This window comes from Saprolegnia diclina (assembly GCF_000281045.1).
Source record: "Saprolegnia diclina VS20 unplaced genomic scaffold supercont1.18, whole genome shotgun sequence".
Classification (NCBI taxonomy): Eukaryota; Oomycota; class Saprolegniomycetes; order Saprolegniales; family Saprolegniaceae; genus Saprolegnia; species Saprolegnia diclina.
The window spans coordinates 611,822-628,162 of record NW_008246085.1 but is presented as its reverse complement, the minus strand read 5'-3'; the positions used below and the strand labels follow the sequence as shown (position 1 = coordinate 628,162).

Sequence of the window (16,341 nt, the reverse complement as noted above, 5' to 3'; positions counted from 1 at the left end):
GTTTCCAGTCTGGAATGGGCAGCTCGTTAAGGGTGCGTGCAATTAGATTTCGGCCCTGGCCCTATATTTCGGCAAAATCCTTGTTTCATATTGCCACATTCTGGGACGAGCGGTTCCAGGACGCCAAGGAAGCAACCATGCGGGTCATGATCAAGGGGGGCGTGTGGAAGAACACGGAGGATGAGATCCTCAAGGCCGCGGTCATGAAGTACGGCAAGAACCAGTGGGCCCGCGTCGCGTCGCTCCTGGCGCGCAAGTCGGCCAAGCAGTGCAAGGCGCGCTGGTACGAATGGCTGGATCCGAGCATCAAGAAGACCGAGTGGAGCCGCGAGGAAGAGGAGAAGCTGCTGCACCTAGCCAAGCTCATGCCATCGCAGTGGCGCACGATCGCTCCGATCGTCGGCCGGACGGCTGCCCAGTGCATGGAGCACTACGAGAAGCTCCTCGATGCTGCGCAGTCCAAGGACACGGAGAACGCGGACGACCCGCGCCGGCTGCGTCCTGGCGAGATCGACCCGAACCCGGAGAACAAGCCGGCGCGCCCCGATCCCATCGACATGGATGAAGACGAGAAGGAGATGCTCTCGGAGGCCCGCGCACGTCTGGCCAACACGAAGGGCAAGAAGGCGAAGCGCAAGGCCCGCGAAAAGCAGCTGCAGGAAGCGAAGCGCCTCGCTTCGATGCAAAAGCGGCGCGAGCTGAAGGCTGCGGGGATCAACTTTGACCGGAGCCGCGAGACAGGCACGGTCTTCAAGGTCAAGCGGCGCAAGACGTACATCGACTACGTCAAGGAGATTCCGTTCGAGAAGAAGGCGCCCGTCGGCTTTTACGACGTGAGCACGGAGAAGGCCACGGCCGGCGGTGCGCTGGATCCGAAGGCAGCGGCGCTGTACCTCGACAAGCTCGAGGGTGTTCGTCGCGACGCGGAGGAGAAGAAGAACCGCCGCATGGATGCTCGTCGTCAAAAGAAGCTGCTCACGACGTCGCTGCCCCAGCAGATCGCGGCCATGAACGCGCTCAACGACCCGAGCACGATGATCAAGCGCAAGCCGCTCGAGCTTCCGGCGCCAATGGTCTCGAACGACGAGCTCTCGGCGCTGGCCAAGCAAGGGGCGGAGGACATTGCCCATGCGCAAATGCTCGCACTCGAACACGCGCAGTCGACTCAGGCGCTCTTGACCAACTACGAGATGACGCCGCAGCAGCATGCTACGCCCGCGCGTGCGACGGCGGCGAGCTCCTCCCGCGAAGCGCTGCTCCAAGAAGCGGCGAACCAGGCCGCCTTGGCGCGTGCGCAGACGCCGCTCATGGGTGGCGAGAACGTCGAGCTGCAAGCGGGTACAGGCTACGGCGGCATCACGCCCCGCAGCAACCTCATCAAGGCGACGCCGCTCGCGTCGGCCCTCCGGACGCCGCAGTCGTCGCTTCGGACGCCAATGCGCGACCAGCTCGGCATCAACGCCGAGCCGCTTCTCGGCCTCGACGCGTCGCGCAAAGCGGAGAAGGCGCGCAGTCGCGGTCTCGCCCAGGAGCTCAAGATGGGTTTTGCCAAGCTGCCGTCGGCCGAGAACGAGTACGAGCTTGCGATGCCCGACGTCGTCGACGACAAGGAACACGCTGAGAACTTTACCGAGGATGCCAGCGAGCGTGAGGCCCGCTTGGCGGCGGCGGCGGCCAAAGAAGCGGAGAAGGCCGCGCTGCGCCGGTCCAGCGCGGTGCAGCGCAACCTGCCGCGCCCGCTGCACGCCGAGGGCTCGACGCTGTCGGCGCTGGATGGTCCCGCGGCCGACGAGCTCCGCGCGCTCCTCGCGTTTGACATTGCGGACGGGAGCAGCAAGAAGACGACCAAGTCGTCCAAGAAGAAGAAACCGCTGTTGACCGAGATCTCCGACGAGGCACTCCACCACGCGCGCAGCCAGGTCGCACTCGAGGCCAAGCTGCATCCGGCCGACGCGGAGCTCGGGGCGACGACCTGGCATGCGCTGCAGGACGCGTACGTGTGGGACCCGACCGAGCGCTCGGTATTGGAGATGGCAACCTTGCCTCTCGACCACCAAGTGCGTCTGCTCACGGCCGAGTTCAAGCGGCTGCACGAAATCGACGCCAAGCTCCAGAAGAAGGCGAGTAAGCTCGAACAGAAGGCGCAGATCCTCCACGGCGGGTACGAAGCCAAGTGCGCGTCGCTCGGGTCCGCGCTCCAGACGACGCAGGCCTCGTGGCTCCAGTCGGAGCGGGATCGCCACTGTTTTGCCAACCTCCAGGCGCTCGAAGCCAGCGCTTTGCCGCTGCGCCTCGTCAAGGTCGCGCGCGAAGTCGACGCGCTCCAGCTCAAGGAAGTCGAGCTCCAAAAGCAGTTTGCTGCGCTCGTGAACGAAAAGGACACGCTCATGTCGTCGGCGTAACGCACTATATAACCATTCTCTATGCACAGTTGCCTAGCTACATGGTGGCGCACGTGCAGCCCGGCACGGCGGACGACCCCGGCGGCTTTTCCCAGTCGGCCAGCGCCTTGGTCGACGGCGTGACCGTGACGGTACCGCGGAGGATGCCGGCGCCGACCCCGTTCTTGACCACTTTGCGCTCAAAGTCGACGCCGGCGTCTTGCGCGTAGAAGTCAGCAAGGCACAGCACCACTTCGCCTACGACTCTCGGTCATTCATGTCCGCCGGAAGATGGCTTTGTACCAAGGGCATCGTCGGCGGACGTGGCGTCGTAGTCCATGAGCACGAGCACAAGATGCACCTTCTCGAGCTCGTGCAGCCGCGCCTTGATCTTGAGCGTTGGCATGACGTCGTCGCTCCACCTACTTTAGCCTTAGCCCAATGATGTGATCGCAGTCGGGACGCACGAAGGGTTGACGGTGGCCTTGACGATGCCGGTGTGCGGATGGTGCTTGCCCGCCTCGTCGTCGACGAGGAGCCCCGGGATCGTGCAGTAGAATTTGATCTAGTAGTTCGGTCATGTCGCATAGTCCATGATATATCTAGGTGGTTACGTAAGGGTCGCTCGTGCCCGTCAAGTCCATCGCGAGGAGGTTCTCGGCCGAGACGCCGGCAAAGGACACCTCCAAGCTCTACGCCGCTTGCGTCAACCATGATACCGAGGTAGACCAACCTGGTGCGGCCGCGTTGGCGTCGGAGGCACCTGCGGCGCGTAGCGCCCGACCTCGAACGCACCAAACACCGGTTTGTGGTCGCTACATGTTGTCGACGGCGCGTCCAAAGTGTTGCTCGTCGTACCTCGTCGTAATGGACTCGACGCAGTCGTATTGTGTGAGCGTCAAGTGCTTGGCGTAGCCGGGCAGCGACGTCCACAGGATGCGATCGCAGTACGACGGGACGCGCTGGCGCTACGACGCACTCAGTTGGCGACGACGTTCATCGACGCACTGTAAATTCGTGCACTTGGCCGCGCACGCGCTTGAACGTGGGCGGGAAGAGGCACGGCGCCGTGTGCCAACCCACGAGCGCCTTTCCGTCCGCGAGCTGGTGCGCGAGCTGGTCGTTCGCGTTGAGCTGCGCATAGTCCTACCGGGATTTCATTAGCCTTCATGGAAGAGACGAGACGGACCTTGGCGAGCACGAGCGCATGGACGTCGTCCCAGTGCGTGTCCTTGGACGCTGTCGGCGACGAGTACTCGAGGTTGATGCGGTAGTTCATGTCACCAAACCAAAACGCGTGGTCAAACTGGTGGTCCAAGCTCAGCGACTTGTGCCCGATGCGCGCGCCGTTGAGGATCTCGGCGCACTACATCAGGCAATCGCATGAGCCGCTGCCACGTCACCGCTAATATCGACGTCGCTGTTGCGGCGGTCGAGGAACTTTTGCGCTTCGTGGGCCGCGAGGTGGCAGTTGACAAAGCAGAGCGAGACGCCGTCGACGACGAGCTTGAGCACCGCGCCGCCCTAACGGGTTGTCGGAACGGCGGCGAGAGATGGAGTCGTACCTTGTTGCCAATGACGTTGCCGACGCCCGTCGCTTCGGTCGTCTTCTCCACGTCGGTGCACTATTGCTTGCGTCAGGAGGCGCCGAGACGGAGAGGTCCCACCTTGTTTCGCGTGTGAACGAACACGATGAGCCGAATTTCCATGAGCTCGATCGAGCCCGCGACGGTGTACGAGGCGCCGACGTGGTCTTCGAGCTGCTGGAAAAACGCGTAGTGGGGCAAGAGGCTGCGCTTGGACGACGCCGACTTGACGAGCACCGGCAGCTCGGTCGTCTCCACTGCTACTGCTACCTCATTGGGCTCTGCTGGTGCCGGGTCGACGTCGGCGGCGGCGGTCGCGTCGTCGTCGTCTTCGTCCTCATCGTCGATGCTCTCGGTCTTCTCGAGCACCTCGTGGCTGCTTGCGTGCTTCTTGAACGAGCTCTCTTGGAGCCCGATAGCGATCACGTCAAAATCGCCGCCATCTACCGCAGCATCTTGGCACCCACTCAATCTAACGCAGCACGGACGCTCCGGAATCCACGCGTGGAGGCCCTCGGGCGTCGACGGCGGCATCTTGTTGCCGACGTTCCACGTCCTACGCACTCCATGGCTCTCGACATCATCCTGTACGGGCGTACCCGACGAGCACCTTGAGCGGACGGGCCGGCGTCGCCAGCTCGACCTACACAAGCGCGTACGATGACGTGGCGCCACGAGATGCAGGGACTACATGCACGTGGCCCGCGTCCAAGGCGAGCTTCTCGAGAAAGGCGGCGTCCGGCGCTTTGGCTTTGGGTGGCGACGCCATCGTGCTCTGCATCGTTCGGGGGTTGAGACCAGACTTGAAATGGGAAAGAGTTTTGCGATTAAATTTAGAGCAGGGGCGCCATTGCCTGAATGATGCAGCGGGGGCAGAGCAAAACGCCATTGAGCCGCTGCGTGTGGCGTCCGTCCTGGCAAAGCGAGCAGCTGCTGCCGCCGTCCAGGCCCGCGCCAGGCACGACACGCCGCCACGCGTCGACGGCCGCAATGTTGCCGGCGACGCGGAGGTGGCGCAGCTGCTTGAGGCCACGCAGCGTCATGGGCACGGTCGCGAGGAGGTTGTACGAGACGTCGAGCGCCGTGAGCTTGGTGAGGTGGCTTAGCAGCAGCGGGAGCTCGGTCAAGTGGTTGTGGCCAACGTCGAGGACCTCGAGCGACTTGAGGTGTCCGATCGCGTCGGGCAGGCGTCGCAGGGCATTGCAGCTCACGTTGAGGGTTCGCAGCTGCGGGAACGACCGGCCGAGCGCTTCGGGCAGCTCCAAGAGGCAGTTTCTCGACAGATCCAGCTCGGCGAGGTGCGCCAGCATCAAGAGCGAAGGCGGCAGCAGGACGAGCCGCTGGCTCGAGACGTCAATGGCGGAGGCAGTTGCCCACGCAGCGTGGCTTCGGTTCATTGCGCTCACGTTGACGCCACACTCGACCCACGTCGGCGCCAAGAAGGACGCAGCGTCCGCGTACGCCTTTTGCTTTCCGAGCGCGAGCTCCAGCGACAGCGCAAGCTGCCACGGCGCAGCCGATACGGGGTTGCGCCGCACCGACGACCGCAAGAGCGACTGAACACGAAGCATCGACGCGCGCGTCGGCGCAACGAGCAGCTCGAGGCGCACAGCGAGGCCGACGAGGTCGGCGTCGCCCACGTGCGTATTCTCGAGACACGCACGAACCGCGTGCTTGAGACTGCTTCGGTGGCGGTCCGTGAGCGACGTGCCTACACATACAGCGCTCAGTTTCTGCCATAAGAGGTAGCATCTTTTGTCTACTCGCAAAGGCCAAGAGGTACGGCGGGTGGCCGCCGAGGACGTAGAGATACCGCGCAAAGAGCGCCGCATGCATCGAGCTCGGCAGCGCGCGGAGGAGCACTTGGAAGACGCCAAATTTCAGCGCCGCCGAATGGGTTGGCGGCGAGAGACACCAGTCGACGGCCGCGCGGACGCTCGCAACGGGCATGGCGTCGTCGGCCGCGAACGCCAAGTACCGTTTCCATACGGCCTCGACCGCGTCCAGAGCGTCTTCGAGGTGGAGACGGTAGCACCACAGCGTCTGCTGCGCACGCACATGAACACTCGACTTGAATCGCGGCCGCTGCAAGAGCCAGTCGAGCTGCCGCGACGCGACAGGCGACCCCGCGACTGCTGCAATGAACTCGAGCAGCGCCAGGCCGGTAAAGACGCTTCCCTCTCCGTCGATAAACGCATCGGCCCACGACAGCAGCTGCTTGTCAGCCCACACGTCGGGCGCGTCGACGGCTCCGCGCGGATACAAGCTGGACACGTTCTTGCTGTACACAAGGTGCGCCGGCGAGTCCGACGCCGGTGTCGGCAGCGCCGCGTCACCGCCGACGATCGTGTGCGCGTGATGCAGCAGCGTCACGACGTCGTCGTCGGCGACGGACGCCATCGACAACGCGTCGACAAGCTTGGGCAATACGTCGGCGCGTGCAGCAGGCCAGAGCACAAGGTAATTAAGGAGGAGCACCGCGTTGAAGAGCGACGCATCCTGGGGCATGTTGGCCACGGCCAGCGCCAGCATCGCGTCGGACGCCAGTCGCTCGGCGCAGCGCACGACGACCCAGTCGAGCGCCGTCGCCTTCTCCAAGACGTTGTCGGGCAGGCGTCCAAAGGCATCGAGATGCACGAGGAGGAGCCAGAGCTGGCAGTACTCGGCCACGTGAAACTCAAATGACGCAAAGCAGAGGGGCTTGGCGTCGGCCTTCTCGGGTACCAAGAGTGACAAGAGCAGCGAATAAGCCGCCGCGATCTGGCCCGCGCCAACGTAGAGGGCCACGAGCCGCAGAACGAGCGCGTACACGATGGCAGAGCTCGTGTCCGGGTCGCCGTGCCGAAGCAGCTTTTCGATCGACCGGTAGTAGAGCACCTGGGCGACGCCGACCGACTCGAAGCGCCCGCGGTCCAAGAAGGTGAGCCAGAGCGACCGGGACGCCGGCAGGAAACGAAGTGCTTCCTGCGCCAGCTCTTGGCGCGTCGCGTCGTCTGGGTACAAAGCCAAGTAGAGGCGCCAGAGCGTCTTGTTGTATACATTTGCCTCGATCTCCAGCGCGCGGCTGAGCACGTGCAGCGTCTTCTCCAGCGCCAAATCCTCCTTTTCTTTCGAGGCTGCGTGGAACCGGCTCCGCAACGCCTACGTGTCTTGAGATGCTGCCGTGGAGAAGGCGGCCGACCTGAAGTACGTGGCGGAGGTGGGCGTCGCTCGAGACCACGCCAACGTCGTCCCTACGAGAAGAAAGCTGCACTCAGCAGCCGATACAGCAGTCGACATACAAGTGCGGCGGCAGCTCCATGTCGAGGTGCATGAGCGCCAGCGAGACCCACGCATCGGCGTCCTCGGGGTTGAGCGCAACCTGTCGCTCCAAGTCCTACCACCAGTCGATAAGCCAAAAGCGGCTCCTTTGCAGCGTACGTGAATGGCGTGCTGAAGGTACTCCTTCGCGTGGTAGCGCTGCCCCGACAGGACCGCAACCGGCTCGGCCGGCGGCAGCGCGAGAAAATCTTCGTCGTCATCGACCTCCATATCTTGGTCCGCATCCCGAAGACTCGTCTGCTGGTGTGGGCGCGGTGTCATTGGACTCGGACTCGGCATTGGCAGTTCATCCTACGTCGTCGTCGCGATCGGGTCCATTTACTAGCAGTGTACCTCGTCCAAGTAGCCGAGACCCAAGTCATACTCCATCTTGCGCAACGAGACGAGGCTCTGCGTAAAGTCCATCCACGCTTGGTGGGCCCCGCTCGCTTTGGTCGGCGCCTTGGACCCGCGGAGGAAAAGCACGTCCGAAGCTGCTGCTGACGCGGCTTGCACGGTACTGACCCACGCCGCCGCGATCGACTCGGCACTGGCACTGGCGTCCGTCTCGGGCAGCGGGTGGAGACGTCCGAGATCTTGCAGCGCTGTCGACGACGACACGGCGTAGTCGCGCTCGTGCTGGTAGTTGCACTGGTCGTCGTTGCAGACGCCGTGGAGCTCAAAAGGACAGAGCACCCTACGCACCGCGTGAATACCCCACGTACAGTCACGGCGCCGACTTGTTGGGGTCAATGCGGTGGGCAAACGCGTTGCTCAAGACCGACGTCGTCGGGTACAGCGTCGCAAACGCCGGCGTAAACCGAAACGAGCGCAGCGAGACGAGCGGCGACGCGTCCCTCAGCGGAAACGGCGTCGTCGGGTGCGTGCTGCTTGTCGCTGCCGCCGCGCTGCCGCCACGCGTCGCTTCGGACCGCTCGAGCAAATGCAGAAACACGAGTCCGTTGGAGAGAGCCGGCATCGTCACCTCGGAGGCGCGCGGCCAGCAGAGCTCGAGGAAGGTCCGCCTTGGCGCCGCAGCGTGCAGCATCGCATGCGCCTTGACAACGTCAAGAAGCGCACTCTCTTTGGACGCGAGGACCGACGTGAGCTGGAGCACGCCGAGCACGCCTTCGCGCGACGCGTGGAGAAATGCAGCGAGTGCATCTACCACACCCGTCGTTAACATGTCGAGGACATTCGAGTATGTACCGGCCGAGTCGCAGCGCAATGACGGGATGAGCCACTCGTTGCTTGGCGCGTCGACGGGCGATGACGGCGCCGAGAGGCCAGTGACGGCGACGCGGAAGTAGGCGTAAGGCGATAGGAGCTGGCCGAGGTCGGCCGACGCCACGCCGCAGGCCTGCGCGACAAGACCAAACTCCTTACCAAAGTACTCTTGGCAGAGCACTTGCAGCTGCGGCACCGAGAGCGACTGCACATGCGGTGGTGGTGGTCCATTCGGTCGTTTGTCGAGTACATACCTTGTTGGACTGCATGAGCGACCGGGTGCAGACGCGGAAGACGTGCGAGAGGAGGTCGCCAGGCGACGCTAGCGGCAGCGCCACGGCCTTGGGCACTAGACGCAGTGGTTATTGCGAGCGTGAAGAGTTGGACGACGTACGGGCCAATGCCTCGGGGTCCAGCGGCTTGTCGGTGGGCATGACTTGGCGCTTGGCGTGCCGAGGCGGCGTCGCAGACACGGGCAGCGGCCGCTTGTTCGTGTGTGTCGTGCGGATCGGTGGCGGCGCGGCGGCGCGCTGCAGGTTGACGCGCTCCAGCTTCTCCCGCGCAATGCGTTGCTTCTACACAGCTCATGAGGATCGATGCTGCAGGAAGGTCATCGACTACCTTGAGCGCTTCGGCCGCGGCCTTCTCGAGCTCGGCGATCTTTTCGCGACGGGCGACTTTGGCTTTTTCTTCGCGGAGTTTCTGGACCAGGAGCCGCCGATCCTCTTGGCTGGCCTCGTCCGGGAGCGGGCCCAGCGGCGACGTGAGGCGTTGCGGCGTTGCACTCGCCGACGTGGTCGTGGAAATGGTCAGATGGGACGACATGGTCGGACTCGCGCTTGGTTCTGGGCTGGCAACGGGCGCCAATGGCAACTCGCTTCGAACCGTTGTTGGCTCGGCTTGCGATGGGCTCGCAATCGGCGCTGGCAACGGGCTCTGCACAGGTACCAAATGGGCGGATGGGCTCGACGATTGCGGACTGTGGCTTCGCACTGGTGAGCTCGCAATTGCTTGCAGCGACGTCTCGGTTCTTGGCTCCATCGGCAGCTCGGCGACGGGCGACGCGTCGGGGCTCGGGCTTGGCAGCGCCTCGAGCGCTCGCTTCTTCAGAGCGCGGGAGCGGCGGAGCTTCCATAGCACGAGCTCTTGCTCGCACTCGGCGAGTTCTCGCTCGAGGTCTTCGAGGCTCCCGTCGTCGTCGGTCCCATCGAACATCGTCGTCCAAGAATCGCGGGTGCGGATGCGGGTCCCTCTCATAGTTAATATTATGCATATGGAAGAGGTACAGGGTAAACGCGTCAAATTCACGCCTCTTAGTGGGTAAACTGATCGACGTACGCCGCGAGCGCCTTCTCTTCCGCCGAGCCGCCGAGCGCGGGGCCGTCGCCGCCATAGTCTACACGCATTCTCACCGTAATGCTCTATCCAGTGGAAAATACACTGCATACCAGCGGGTAGCTCGGCGATATCAATCGACTTGAGCAGCTCTTCCTTGACCATCTTGCCCTTGCAGATGCGAATCTACGCGCGATGAGCCTCCGCGGTGGAGAGAGCTCGAGCGACCTTCTCCTTCGTGACAGGGTCGACGAGCGGGCTAATGCCCTTCCAGATGACGTTGAACCACGTCGGGACGTTGACGATGAAGATCTGCGCGCTGCGCTCCGGGTAGTGCGCCGACACGAACGCCATCGCCCGCCGAACAAACTCCATGACCTCGCCCGTGAGGTCGTAGAACCCGACGCCCTCGGCGTCCAGCACCGAGATGGTCCGGCCCGTGTCGGACGGCTCGAGAATGAGCCAGAGGTACTCGGTGATGTACATGTAGTGGCGCAGCAGCTGGTCCAAGCTCAGGCCGGCGCTCTTGAGGCGCTTGAGGTCGATTTTGCCGAGCTTTTCGTAGTAGACGCAGTTGCCCTACTCTCATAAGTATCAAGTTGAAACGATACGGCGTATACATTTTTGGACCGGCCGTGGAAGTACTGCGGGTAGCACTGCTTGATGAGGTGGAAATGCGGCTGCACCTCGTAGAGGATCCCGTCGACGTGGTTCTCGCGGCGCCACTGCAGAGTCGCCTCGTAGCGCGCGCGACCTTTGGCCTCGTCGCCCTTCTCAGCTGCAAGGAAGCGCGGCGAGAACGCCAGCTCCGGGATCACGTCGGGCCGCACGGGCACCGACACGACGACAGCGTCTTCCTCGTCGTCGACTTCGGGGCGCTGGTCGGCGGTCTCGGCTTCGGTCGTCGCGCTCTCGGCGGCTTCGTCCGGCGACAAGAGGTCCACGGACGCAACGCGCAGAACGACATTGTAGAGACTGGCGCTGGGCGACGGCGGCGACTCGCGGGCCGCCGACGCTTGGAGCACCGACGCCAGCTGCGCATAGTCGAGGTACGCGACGCCGAGCACCGAGAGCGCGAGGAGCACGCCAAGCGTGGCAGTGACCTTCATGACGCCCTGGAACGGCGGCGAGAAGGCGAGCGCAATGCCGCAGCTCACAAGGTACAGCGCGCCAAAGGTCGTCGACGTCGTAAACAGGCTCGGCACTGGCGGCCGCTCGGGCGCGAGGGTCGCGGACGGCACGCGTGACACGACGCGCGTCACGTGCGCAACCACTAGGTACAACCAATCAGCGAGGCGATGGAGCTTGTAGTAGTACCAGTGATGGCCGTGCGCGCACCCTTGAGGACGCACTCGAGGCTGCCGCGGCCCGACGCGTCGACGGACGCGATGATCGGCGCCAGCTGCGCGTGCGGCAAGACGACAACGTCCTGGTTGTTCATGATAAAGTAGCACGCTTCCTTGACCTTGAGGCTGAGCGGAATCGGTCCGAGGAGCACGTCCTTCTCGAGCTCGAGCTTGCGCGTAAGGAGACGCTCGCGCCCCGCCGCCGTCGACATGGAGAGCCCGAGCACAATGGGTTGCATGTTCTAGTAATGCATCCTGAGCCGACGAATACATACATGGAGCTGTGCCTACCCAGAACGGGGACGGCGGGAGGCTGCCGCTGGGGGCAGCCACTGCGGCCGGCGTCGGCTGGCGACCGTCGCTGACCTCCGGGGACGCGGGCACGCCGACAGCAATCTTGGTGTACATGTCGAGCATCTCGGCGGTCCATTCCGTCGGGAACGCCTTCTTCTTGCCAATCTCGAGCGCTGCGTTCACGGACGTGGCCCAGTACTTGGCCGACTCGGCCGACTCGACGCGGAGGAACCACGTGAGCGTGTGCTGCTTGGAGAAGATGCCCACAAAGTGCGAGTCGACGCCGGCCTCGATGGTGCCGTACGGCGCCTCTTCCTCGGGCACGACCTTGGCATACCCGACGTCCTTGAGCGGCAGCTGGCCGCGCTCCGTGCCAAAGACCTCTTGTTCGTCGCCTTTGCGGTAGTAATGGAGCCCACGCACACTGAGAATGAAGAGGCGGCGCGCAAACCCGGCGCGGACCGCGCCTTCGCGCCGCTTGTCGACGAGGCCGGACGCGAGGACCCCGAGAAAGCGGCCTTCGAGCATACCTGGCAGCGCGCCTCGGAAGCTCGAGTTGCTCCGGAGGAGCGAAGTCGACGCCACGGACGACGACGACGAGTTCTGTCTTTGGAGGCGCGGGCTGCCGCTGGGCTCGCTCGCAGTTCGGCGCTCGCTCTCGCTGCTGCTCATGGCACGTTGCAAACTGGATGACGGAAACAAAAAACGCAGTATGATCGCATTTAACGCGTTATTCGACGGCGCGCGGCCTCTACCAGCACGACACGGCCGCACTCACAAGGCGTCTGCAGCGCAATCGTAGCATGTGCACAGCCGGTGCTTTGCTTGTACTTGCTTGTCTCGTTGCCATGCTATCGCTCCCTCTTCTCGACGCCCGTCGACGGCGATGTGGTGAGTAAACCCTGTTTAACGGCATTGCGTTCTATTTCGGGCTCTCTTGTGGTTTGTATACCGACCGCAGCGAGAAAGACGCAATATGATGGCAAATGACGGCTTCCAGACGGTGCTCGGCGCTGATGCCAACCGCCGGTACAGCCGCCAGCTCCTCGTTGCGGACTTTGGCGTCCAGCGGCAGAAGGCGCTCCTCGAGGCCCGCGTGCTAGGTAGACAACGCGATGCAAGGGCGAACATCATGTGGCTCTAGTGGTCGGCGCGGGCGGGCTCGGGTGCCCCGTGCTGCTTTACCTCGGTGGTATGGGCGTCGGTCACATTGGCCTCGTCGATGGCGACGTTGTCGATGAGACCAACTTGCATCGGCAGGTGCTCCACACGCAGGCAGCTATCGGGCGGCTCAAGGTCGAGAGTGCCCGTGACGAGCTCCAGCGCCGCCACCCGCACCTCTCGCTGGCTACATACCCCGTGTTTCTCACGGCTGCCAACGCCGCCGAGCTTGTGCGTAGCTACGATGTCGTCGTCGACGCTTCGGACAACGTCGCGACGCGGTACCTCGTCAATGACGTCTGTGTCCTTGAAGAGAAGCCGCTCGTGAGCGGGAGCGCGTTGGGCTTGGAAGGGCAGGTGACCGTATACCACTACAAGGGTGGCCCGTGCTACCGGTGTTGTTACCCCAACGCCATGCCCGCTGGCATCGTACGCTCCGCCTCGCGATATTGGTGCTGACGCGAGATACGACGTAGACTGGCAACTGCTCGGACAATGGCGTGCTCGGCGTCGTGCCCGGCATCATCGGCTCCATGCAGGCGATGGAGGTGGCGACGCTCGTCCTGCACTTGGTTGCCAGTACATGTCTAGGTGGTCAAAGTCCTCACTGGGATGGGCGCGCCGCTAAGCCGCACGCAGGCCTTCTATGACGCCTTCGACGGCAGCGTCCGCCACTTCAAGGTGTTAGCGATGCTCGCCTCGGAAGATGCAAATTCAACCTAATGCAGCTACCGCCAAAGCGCAAGGACTGCGCCGTGTGCGGCGAGAGCCCAACGATCTTGTCGGCGCACGACTCGGCGGCCACTAGTGCTCGTACCTGCGCGCTGCCGTCGTCGCTGTCGCCCGACCACATAATGAGCGTCGAGGTTCGAACCCGGGCCGTTTGAAAAGCGTCTTGATGGACACTTGTAGGACTTGGCCGCGGCCCTTCGACGTGCGTCGTCGCCGGCTGACTATTGCCTCCTCGACGTGCGCGAGCCGGTTCAATTTGCCATTTGCCACTTGCGCGACGCTGTCAACATCCCGCTGAAAGCGCTTCCCGCCCACCTCTCGCAGGTTCCTGCGTCCAAGCCAGGTACGTCGCACTCGCGCCTCCAACGCGTCTTCCTCTTCGACTGTAGTGTACGTACTTTGCCGCCGGGGGGTGGATTCGGTCGACGCCGCCCTCTTGCTGCTGCAGTCGACGACGCGCGTGTGGCACATTGAAGGCGGCCTCGACGCGTGGGCAGCACGCGTCGACCCAGCCTTCCCCATGTACTAGACGATAAAAGTAAATTGACTCGGCTACCTGCTACCAAGGCCTTGCTACTACGGACTCGCGCCGTTCAGAGCGACATAGTCTACGGGCGTCCGTTGTCGCTTTCCTAGTGCCGCGGGTCCTGTTGACGGCGCTAGCGAGATCGGTAGTGACATCGAGGAGTCGCCAGGGCTACTCGCTGCCGTCCCTTCGACATGCGGCGATGAGTTGCGTTTCAAAGGCGGGCCTTGTTCAGCCTCGCCCGTCGGATGCTCGCGCTTGAGAAGTGGTGCAGTCTCCGTGTTGGCAGCAGATGTGGACGACGAGATCGTTCCAGCGGCTGCCGCCAGTTTGAGGTGCTTGGTCGGTGGACGCCCGCGCTTGCGCGGTGGTGCGTTGGGGTCCACGGGCTTTCGTGGCCGGCCAGGCTTGCGTTTCTCCTTCACTTGGGGAGGCAACTCGTCGTCGTTGCCCGCAGCCATGTCTTCGTCTGACGATTCGGCAATCGTTTCGAGCTTGCTCGGAGCGTACTCGACATCGCCTTCTTCGTCCCCCGCCGCGTCGTTCGGAAAGAGCTGGCCGTTGAGAGCAAGGTAGTCGACTAGTGTTCGCTTCCGTTTGCCTTCAACGATAAGGGTCGCCAGGTCTTCTTCGTCTTCTTCGTCGGACGAGCTCGCATTGCTGTGGTCCGAGAGGCTCTCATCGGGTGGCGCGTACTCGTTCTCATCGTTGTCGTCGTCATCGTCCGCGGGCATCTGCGCGAGCAAGGCTTGGTAGTCGACGACCGATCGCTTGCGCTTTCCAGTGACCAGAACAGCGTCGTCCCCATTGGCTGATTTTGTTGCCTGCGGTCCGCTTGAGGGTTCGACCGTGGCGAGCGCTTGTTTGTGGAACGCGATTTCACTGTCGCTCATTGCCTCCTCCGAGCCGCCGTCTCCAGACTAGGACGGAATCACTCCGTGTCATTCGCAAAGGCAGTGAAATACCTCGCCATCACCACTCGCTTCGTCCTTGGAATCGACGCCGGTAAAGTCTTCGTCGTCCGAGTCGGACGGAATGAGGTCTGTCTCGGCGGCCGTCGTCTCCGCCTCAAGGTCGGGAAACACCTAATATAATCTCAACTGCACATCAAAATTGGCGAGAGTTTGTACCTCCTCGACGGCCATCCACGCCGTACCAAAGGACAAGTTGGTCAGCCGAAGGGCCTCGAAGATCCCGCGACACAGATGGCAGTACCAGTCGACGTCTTCGGCCGGAAGGTCCTTTGTGAGCAAGACCGGTTCAAGGCACTGTTGGTGGTACACGCTATGGATGCGTCAGGAGGTTACGTACACAGCTGTAAGCACACACCGGTTGCAGCCCGGCGACTCGCAGATCAATATGTCATTGTCCGGCGCTGTTGTCGAGAGGAGGCATTTGGCGCACAAAATGTCTTCCTCGTTCATCTCGCCGGCGTCGCGCGGCAGCGGCCGATGCGCTGCATAGTGCTCTTGGAAGCTTCGGATGTCGACCAAGAGCATCTGCTTGCCGTAGCGCAGCTTGCGTCGGGTCTTCTCCAGCTCCCCGCTCGGCTTGAGTTTCTCGGTGCTTCGCTTGCGCCACCCATCGGCTTCGTACGTTTCAATGTACGTCGTGTGGTATCGAAGCTGGGAGAGCTAACACATTCACCAGGTCCATGAGCGCAGGACGTCGAAGGATAGTCTCTCGTACGCGGGCACGGACGCGGTTCAAGAGTCGCTTCACCGGATCCTTGGCGGTCGCGGCCCCGGACTTGGACCCTGGCGGCCGACCTCGCCCGACCTTCTTGGCTTCAATCACGGGGGTGTACGTAGTCGTGGGTTTTCGCACGCGCGCGCTGCGGCCAGTGGGCGCCTTGGGGGGCCTGCAGCATAAATGGTGTCGTTAGGAAGCCAGGGTTGGGGGTGTCACTGCGTACACCGTGGCGGGACCCCGCGACCGCTTCGGTCCTCGAGCGACGACGAGGCGCATCTCGGTCGGCTCCATCGACGGATCCTCATTGCCCGGCGCCGGCGTCTGCGTCGCCTTGGTCGCCATGCGCTCGACTCTTCCTGCTTGCTGCGATCGCAAATTCCAAATGAGCGCTCTCGTGGATTATCCGGATAATTAACCGGTGGAGCAGACCCCGAGCCCAGGCGCCGCGCAACGTTCGCCAAGCTCCATTCATGGCTCAAGGTCGGTGGTCGCAAGGACTTGGCCGCTAGCTTGGGCCACGTCCGCATTGCGATGTAGGCTGCATCGAGATTGATGAGACATCTCGCAGCTACTACATGTCCTGGTCCGTGGTGCATGGCTAGCGGAGTATAGCAAAGCCCGGAAGCAGCGGCCCCATGCCAGACCTGAGCAAACGCTTCGACTGCATGCCCGTGGGGCTCAAGTGCGTTGATATTCGGCGGCCAGGTGTCTTACACAGACAGCGGAACACGATGGACATGAAAAAGAAGGTAAAAATGGTT

At 63.1% G+C, this 16,341-nt stretch overlaps 6 protein-coding genes across 6 annotated transcripts; 2 read left to right on the top strand and 4 right to left on the bottom strand.

The window, feature by feature from the left end:
- The first annotated feature begins 92 nt into the window (after nucleotides 1–92).
- On the top strand, nucleotides 93–2,430 carry SDRG_06740 (hypothetical protein). The gene has a single exon (XM_008612540.1). It carries the CDS (start codon nucleotides 138–140, stop codon nucleotides 2,400–2,402), a length of 2,265 nt encoding a protein of 754 aa, XP_008610762.1. The 5' UTR covers nucleotides 93–137; the 3' UTR covers nucleotides 2,403–2,430.
- On the bottom strand, nucleotides 2,389–4,776 carry SDRG_06739 (hypothetical protein). The gene is made up of 14 exons (XM_008612539.1): nucleotides 4,659–4,776; nucleotides 4,567–4,610; nucleotides 4,456–4,523; nucleotides 4,049–4,410; nucleotides 3,947–4,006; nucleotides 3,798–3,905; nucleotides 3,571–3,747; nucleotides 3,390–3,527; nucleotides 3,240–3,349; nucleotides 3,115–3,196; nucleotides 2,996–3,073; nucleotides 2,849–2,946; nucleotides 2,685–2,803; nucleotides 2,389–2,639 (listed from the first exon to the last, which is right to left on the bottom strand). The coding sequence occupies exons 1-14, from the start codon at nucleotides 4,746–4,748 to the stop codon at nucleotides 2,440–2,442; spliced, it is 1,734 nt and encodes a 577-aa protein (XP_008610761.1). The 5' UTR covers nucleotides 4,749–4,776; the 3' UTR covers nucleotides 2,389–2,439.
- Nucleotides 4,777–4,800: 24 nt separating this feature from the next.
- Nucleotides 4,801–9,709, bottom strand: SDRG_06738 (hypothetical protein; the record flags this gene model as incomplete). The annotated part of the gene is made up of 11 exons (XM_008612538.1): nucleotides 4,801–5,678; nucleotides 5,731–7,108; nucleotides 7,149–7,200; nucleotides 7,249–7,343; nucleotides 7,388–7,579; nucleotides 7,622–7,964; nucleotides 8,008–8,431; nucleotides 8,477–8,699; nucleotides 8,749–8,843; nucleotides 8,889–9,069; nucleotides 9,116–9,709. The coding sequence occupies 11 exons, from the start codon at nucleotides 9,707–9,709 to the stop codon at nucleotides 4,801–4,803; spliced, it is 4,455 nt and encodes a 1,484-aa protein (XP_008610760.1).
- Nucleotides 9,710–9,807: 98 nt separating this feature from the next.
- On the bottom strand, nucleotides 9,808–12,141 carry SDRG_06737 (hypothetical protein; the record flags this gene model as incomplete). The annotated part of the gene is made up of 6 exons (XM_008612537.1): nucleotides 9,808–9,890; nucleotides 9,943–10,015; nucleotides 10,058–10,408; nucleotides 10,450–11,102; nucleotides 11,147–11,417; nucleotides 11,467–12,141. The coding sequence occupies 6 exons, from the start codon at nucleotides 12,139–12,141 to the stop codon at nucleotides 9,808–9,810; spliced, it is 2,106 nt and encodes a 701-aa protein (XP_008610759.1).
- Nucleotides 12,142–12,420: 279 nt separating this feature from the next.
- Nucleotides 12,421–13,936, top strand: SDRG_06736 (hypothetical protein). The gene is made up of 7 exons (XM_008612536.1): nucleotides 12,421–12,572; nucleotides 12,614–13,059; nucleotides 13,107–13,178; nucleotides 13,222–13,311; nucleotides 13,359–13,496; nucleotides 13,543–13,705; nucleotides 13,752–13,936. The coding sequence occupies exons 1-7, from the start codon at nucleotides 12,446–12,448 to the stop codon at nucleotides 13,889–13,891; spliced, it is 1,176 nt and encodes a 391-aa protein (XP_008610758.1). The 5' UTR covers nucleotides 12,421–12,445; the 3' UTR covers nucleotides 13,892–13,936.
- Nucleotides 13,820–16,170, bottom strand: SDRG_06735 (hypothetical protein). Its single transcript, XM_008612535.1, has 6 exons — nucleotides 15,804–16,170; nucleotides 15,578–15,749; nucleotides 15,218–15,522; nucleotides 15,019–15,172; nucleotides 14,854–14,973; nucleotides 13,820–14,808 (listed from the first exon to the last, which is right to left on the bottom strand). Exons 1-6 carry the CDS (start codon nucleotides 15,920–15,922, stop codon nucleotides 13,939–13,941), a joined length of 1,740 nt encoding a protein of 579 aa, XP_008610757.1. The 5' UTR covers nucleotides 15,923–16,170; the 3' UTR covers nucleotides 13,820–13,938.
- Between the last annotated feature and the right edge of the window lie 171 nt (nucleotides 16,171–16,341).

Coding starts and splice junctions, on each gene's coding strand:
- SDRG_06740 (XM_008612540.1), top strand. CDS start 138: ATGCGGGTCATGATCAAGGGGGGCGTGTGGAAGAACACGGAGGATGAG.
- SDRG_06739 (XM_008612539.1), bottom strand. CDS start 4,748: ATGCAGAGCACGATGGCGTCGCCACCCAAAGCCAAAGCGCCGGACGCC. Junction 4,524..4,566: donor CCGCTCAAGGTGCTCGTCGG/GTACGCCCGTAC, acceptor TGGAGTGCGTAG/GACGTGGAACGTCGGCAACA. Junction 2,640..2,684: donor GTCCGCCGACGATGCCCTTG/GTACAAAGCCAT, acceptor CGAGAGTCGTAG/GCGAAGTGGTGCTGTGCCTT.
- SDRG_06736 (XM_008612536.1), top strand. CDS start 12,446: ATGATGGCAAATGACGGCTTCCAGACGGTGCTCGGCGCTGATGCCAAC. Junction 13,060..13,106: donor ACGCCATGCCCGCTGGCATC/GTACGCTCCGCC, acceptor GATACGACGTAG/ACTGGCAACTGCTCGGACAA. Junction 13,179..13,221: donor GCTCCATGCAGGCGATGGAG/GTGGCGACGCTC, acceptor GTACATGTCTAG/GTGGTCAAAGTCCTCACTGG.
- SDRG_06735 (XM_008612535.1), bottom strand. CDS start 15,922: ATGGCGACCAAGGCGACGCAGACGCCGGCGCCGGGCAATGAGGATCCG. Junction 15,750..15,803: donor TCGCGGGGTCCCGCCACGGT/GTACGCAGTGAC, acceptor TTTATGCTGCAG/GCCCCCCAAGGCGCCCACTG. Junction 15,523..15,577: donor TGAACCGCGTCCGTGCCCGC/GTACGAGAGACT, acceptor TGAATGTGTTAG/CTCTCCCAGCTTCGATACCA.